This window comes from Nannospalax galili, unplaced genomic scaffold (assembly GCF_000622305.1).
Source record: "Nannospalax galili isolate Female #2095 unplaced genomic scaffold, S.galili_v1.0 scaffold995, whole genome shotgun sequence".
NCBI lineage: Eukaryota > Metazoa > Chordata > Mammalia > Rodentia > Spalacidae > Nannospalax > Nannospalax galili.
This window is the reverse complement of record NW_008337291.1, coordinates 185084-190439: the sequence shown is the minus strand read 5'-3', so window position 1 is coordinate 190439 and position 5356 is coordinate 185084. Positions and strand designations below refer to the sequence as shown.

At 42.3% G+C, this 5356-nt stretch overlaps 1 protein-coding gene across 4 annotated transcripts in view; it reads right to left on the bottom strand.

Annotated features, from left to right (window-relative positions):
- Window positions 1–5356, bottom strand: part of Zranb3 (zinc finger RANBP2-type containing 3) — a 245878-nt gene that overhangs the window by 231220 nt on the left and 9302 nt on the right. For all 4 annotated transcript variants that reach the window (XM_029563233.1, XM_029563231.1, XM_029563232.1 and 1 more), the window contains one exon: window positions 4632–4799. In XM_029563233.1, the coding sequence (XP_029419093.1) occupies window positions 4632–4792 (161 nt within the window). In that variant the 5' untranslated portion in view covers window positions 4793–4799. The remainder of the gene's footprint in view (window positions 1–4631; window positions 4800–5356) is intronic.

The following is a 5356-nucleotide window of genomic DNA, read 5'->3' as shown; positions in this document are numbered from 1 at the left end:
ATATATAGATACCCGGGAAAAATTAGAAAATGTAGGAAAGGTAAAAAGAGCCCAGTAAATAACCTAAGGTATCAACTATAAGTACAAATAAAATACATAAGAAGATTAAGCTCAGTAAGACTATAGTGAATGAAAGAAGTTGTCCACAAACAGCACATATCGTTTGTCATTCTATTTATATGAAGTTCAAGAATATGGAAAATAAGCCTATAGTTTAAAACATGGATTACGCTGGTAAGAGGTTGGGGATAAAGGTACTTGCTGCCAAGCCTAATGACCCAAGTTCAATTTCTGGGATCCTCATGGAGGAAGGAGAGAACTGACTTCTGCAAGTAGTTCTCTGACATCCACATGTGTGCTGTGGCATGTGCATGTCTAAACGTATGTATATACACATGCAAACTAAATAAAGAAAATGTAATAAAAAATTTAAAAAGGATCAGCTCAATGGTGAAGTGGGTGTGTAGATAGATTAGAAAAGGGGGCTAGGCATGGTGGCAGGTGGATCTCTGTGAGTTTGAGGCCAGCCTAGTCTACATAGCAACTTCCAGGACAGCTAGAGGTACAAGGAGACCCTGTCTCAAAAAAAAAAAAGGGAGTAAGGAAACTTTCTAGGACATGGATTTAGGTTACGCAAGTACATTCATTTGCAAATGTATGTGCATTTAATTATATATCCATGACAGAAAAAATTATAAACAAATATGGGTGGTAAGAAGATTACTTAATGGGTAAAGACAGGAGAGAACCAACTCCTGTAAGTTGTCCTATGACACCCAAAAGCCATCATGGTGGGATTAAACACACACACACACACACACACACACATGCTAAATAAATGTAGAAAAATTAAACAAATATGAACTATGGTTAATCATATATACACTGATGTATTTAGAGGACATAATGTCTGAAATTTATTATGAAATGATTACAAAATAAGTAAGATGGACTGCTGTGCTAGAAGGCAGAGGGATAGGCAAATAGAATGCTATCATAGACTGGTGGGAGGGCTACAAAGTGTCCATTCTCATTCTCTACTATTGTTGGGGTTTTATTTTAGATTTTTAATTATGTGTCTGTGTATTGGTATATGCACATGACTGCAGAGGCTCAAACAGGCCACAGGTGTAGGATAACCAGGAGGTTGGACTGACTTAGGCAGTTGTGAGCCACCTGACATAGGTGCTGGGAATGGAATTTGGATCCTTTGGAAGAACAGCAAATGCTCTTAAGCACTGAGCCATTTCTCCAGCCTCCTCTATGTTGTTTTATGTTTAAGTTTTTTCAAAATAAAACACGAGACTAAGGAATCAAGACAACACTATCCATAAAAATAAAGAAACTAGCCAGGGATGGTGGTGCACACCTTTAATCCGAGCACTCTGGAGGCAGGGGCAAGCAGATCTGTTTCTGTGAGTTGGAAACCAGTCTGGTCTACATAGTAAGTTCCAGGCCAGCTGCGGCTACAGGGAGACCCTGCTTCAAAAAAGACAATACTACTACTAATACTACTACTACTACTACTACTACTACTAATAATAATAATAATAATAACTGTGCAATGGACTGATTTGAAGGAAGATATCACATAACTTGCTATGACTAAAATATGAAATGTCTTTTACTGGCTCAAGTGTTTGAATGCTTGGTCCCAGCTGGTGGCACTGTCTGAGAAGATTGGAAACCCTCAGGGGGTGAGGCCTAAATGAAGGAATTGGAGTGCTGGGTGTAGGGTTGAAAGTTATACCTAGGCCCCATTTCCATTCTAAGTTCTCAGCTTCCTGGTCAGTGCCATGTAGCAAACTGGCCCCCTCACACTCCCAGTACTATGCTGGACTGGCCTTCTAAATTGTATCAGGTATTTTGTCACAGCAACAAGGAAAATTAAACAATGCATAACTATTGTGAAGTTTGAAAAGAAGTAAGAGGCCCGGTGTGGTGGTGCATGTCTTTAATCCCAGTATTCAGGAGGCAGAGGCTGGCGGATCTCTGTCAGTTCAAGGCCAGCCTGGTCTACATAGTGAGTTCTAGGCCAGCTGGAGCTACAAAGGAGACCCTGTCTCAAAAAGACAAAAAAAAAAAAAAAAAAAAAAAAAAAAAAAGAAACATTTAAGAAGTAATATAAGTAACAAGATGTTAATTTAAACTGAAAAAAAGAATAAAATGCAATGGAAATGTTATATAAACTTTCAATATGAAATCCTGAGAGGATCTCCTACCTCAAAGACTTAAGAGAATCAAACATACATTAAGAAATTAGCACTTAGGCCTGTGAGAAAGCTCATCAGGTATCCTAGTTTCTTCATTTCTGTGACAAAATACTCTGACCAGTACCAACTTGGGGAGGAAAGGGTTTATTTAAGCTTACATCTCCTGGGTTACAGTTCATCAGGGAAGGGAGCCCAAGGTAGGAACTCAGGGCAGGAACCTGGAGGCAGAAGCTGGAGCACAGGCCATGGAGGAACGCTGCTTAATGGCTTGCTCCCCTGGCCCCTGCTCAGCCTGCTTTCTTATGCAACACAGGCCCACCTGCCCAGGGGTGGCACCACTCACAGTGGGCTGGGGGACCCGCCCACATCACTCATCAAGAAGATGCCCCTCAGACATGGCCAGAGGCCAGTCCAATAGAGGAAATTCCCTGATTGAGGCTCCCTCAACCCAGGTGTGTCAAGTTGACACTAAAGCTATCTAGCACAATTGACCCCTTGTCAACCTGATACAAATACATCACTATTAAACCATAACCTTTCCAATTCTTGTCCCCAAGATACGATGTTAGCATTAATATCACAACATAAGACAGTACAACCTTAAAAAACCCAGCCCCCCCCCAAATCCAAACACTTAAAAGTCCATAGTCTCTTTTAAAAGTCTCTTAAGTGTGGGAAGGCTTCTGTAAAATCCAAAATAAGTACTGTCTTATTTCAAAGGGAAGAATCGGGCACACCTAAGCAAAACTAAAGTCCAGCAAAGTAGCTCAAGCTTGGACAGCTGGGATTCACTCAATGATCTTCTAGACTCCAAAGGATTCTGGCAGCTCCACTTCTCTGACTCTGCAGTCCACAGCACACACAGCTTGTCTCGTAGGCCCAGGCCAGCTCCAATCCACACCTATTCCTGTCCTTTGTGGTCATCCCACTGTCCCAGCATCTCCAAAACACTACAGTCTCCACTGAAACTGAGGCTACACCTTCACCAATGGCCTCTTCTTGCCTCTCAGGGTGCAAAGCCTCAGACTTTCTCCATGACCCCTTCAATTCTGGGGACCTCACTGCAACGGAAGCTGTACTTTCACCTATGGCCTTTCCTGGCCTCTCACAGTGCCAAGCCTCAGCTGCTCTCTGTGACCCCTTCAGGCTTTCAACATCAGAACCAGGCAGGAGACACTTACATATTACCAAGTCCTGCTTCCAGACTGAGATAGAGGTGGGGGTCCCCTCTGTGTGCTGACCCTGAGGAGATACTTCCCAGAAGACTTCACCACAGTGATGCTGGTCTCTTATAACTTACAGCTGATTTTTCAGCCCCAGCTAAACAGCATCAATTGTCCCAGTAAAGCAAAGGTTTTACTTCAGGTTCTGGTCTCTTTCTCAATCACAACTGATTTTTCAGCCCCAGCCCACCAGAACCCACAGATTCTCAATTCAAAATATCACACAAACAACCTTGATAGTCTCTGCTTCCCTTTGAAGCTTCACAAGCCAGGCCTCCATTGTCTACAACTCTTTCAGGACTGTTCCAAGATCCACAGCAACAAACTCTGAGCACTAAGTGGCTTTTCTAGTCCAAAGTTCCAAACACTTCCACAATCCTTAAAATAAGGTCAGGTCTGTCACAGCAATTCCCCACTTTCTGGTACCAATTTCTGTTCTAGTTTGTCTCTTCATTGCTGTGACAAAATACTCTGACCAATACCAACTTGGGGAGGAAAGGGTTTATTCGGCTTACATCTCCTGGGTCACAATTCATCAGGGAGCCCAAGGTAGGAATTCAGGGCAGGAACCCTGAGGCAAGAGCTGGAGCATGGGTCATGGTGGAACGCTGATTACTGGCTTGTTCCCCTGGCCTGTGCTCAACCTGCTTTCTTATACAACAGAGGACCACCTTCCCACTCACAGTGGGCTGGGCCCTCCCACATCACACAACAATCAAGAAGATGCCCCACAGACATGGCCACAAGTTAGTTCAATGGAGGCAATTCCCCAATTGAGGCTCCCTCAACCCAGGTGTGTCAAGTTAACACTAGAGTTATCCAGCGCATCAGGTAAAGGTGTTTGCTGTCAAACTTGAAGACCCAAGTTTGAACCCTCAGGACTAATATGGTAGAAGGAGAGATCCAACTCCTACAAGCTACCCTCTGACCTCCACAAGTGTACTACGTATGTGGGTGCACGCGCGCACACACACACACAAATAAATGTAAAAAATATTCAAATCAGTATTTGTTCAATGTATTTCCACCTGAAGTATAAGTCAGTTTTAGTTCATGAATAAAGTCTACATCATCAGAATGCGTTTGACTGCAGAAAGACTAAAGATGCATGAAAAGCATGATTTGAACAGAGCTTTGTTTTCAACACATTTTCAGGGAATGAACATTTTTAGCATGACTTGTCATAGTACTTTACCTGCCATCTCTTCCAAGGGCAAAAATGATGCCATCTTTCTGGAATGGAAGCAGTTTTGCTCTGAGTTTGTCAGGTAAAAAGTCCAGTTGTGTATATGATTCACTTGTTAAAGAAGAAATCTGACGGGGAGGAGCCTTTTTTATGTTACCAACTGTAGGCATCGTGACCCTAAAAACAAGGAACGACAAAAAAATGGAGAGGTGGGAAAGCCATTATTTTAGCATGTTATAGAATCCCACATACACCACAGCATTGCAGTCCTTATGCCTAGCTTCAATACTGTCTATACATAGACTAGCTAAATCATATTTCCCAAAGAAGCTGCTAAGAAGACTCAAAGGACCAAGTTCAAAAGCAACAACCTATCCCACTATTCACAAACAGCTCCTCTGTTTCATCTTGAGCCATAATAAAGCCACATCCATAGGAGGCAGAGGCAGGCGGATCTCTGTGAGTTCAAGGCCAGCCTGGTCTACATAGCAAGTTCCAGGCCAGCTGAGGCTTACAAGTAAGACCCTGTCTCAAAAAAAGACCAAAATAAATAATAAATAAATAGCTACAACCATTTCAAAGAAATAAGTGAAATGCTGAAAATTATAAATCAACCGGATTTTCACAAACTGAACAAATTTTAAGCCTTTTGAACCTTTTCCCTGCTTGTAGTGGTGCTGTGAATTGAACTCAGGGCCTTGTAAAGGCAAAAAAAAAACAAAAAACCCACATGT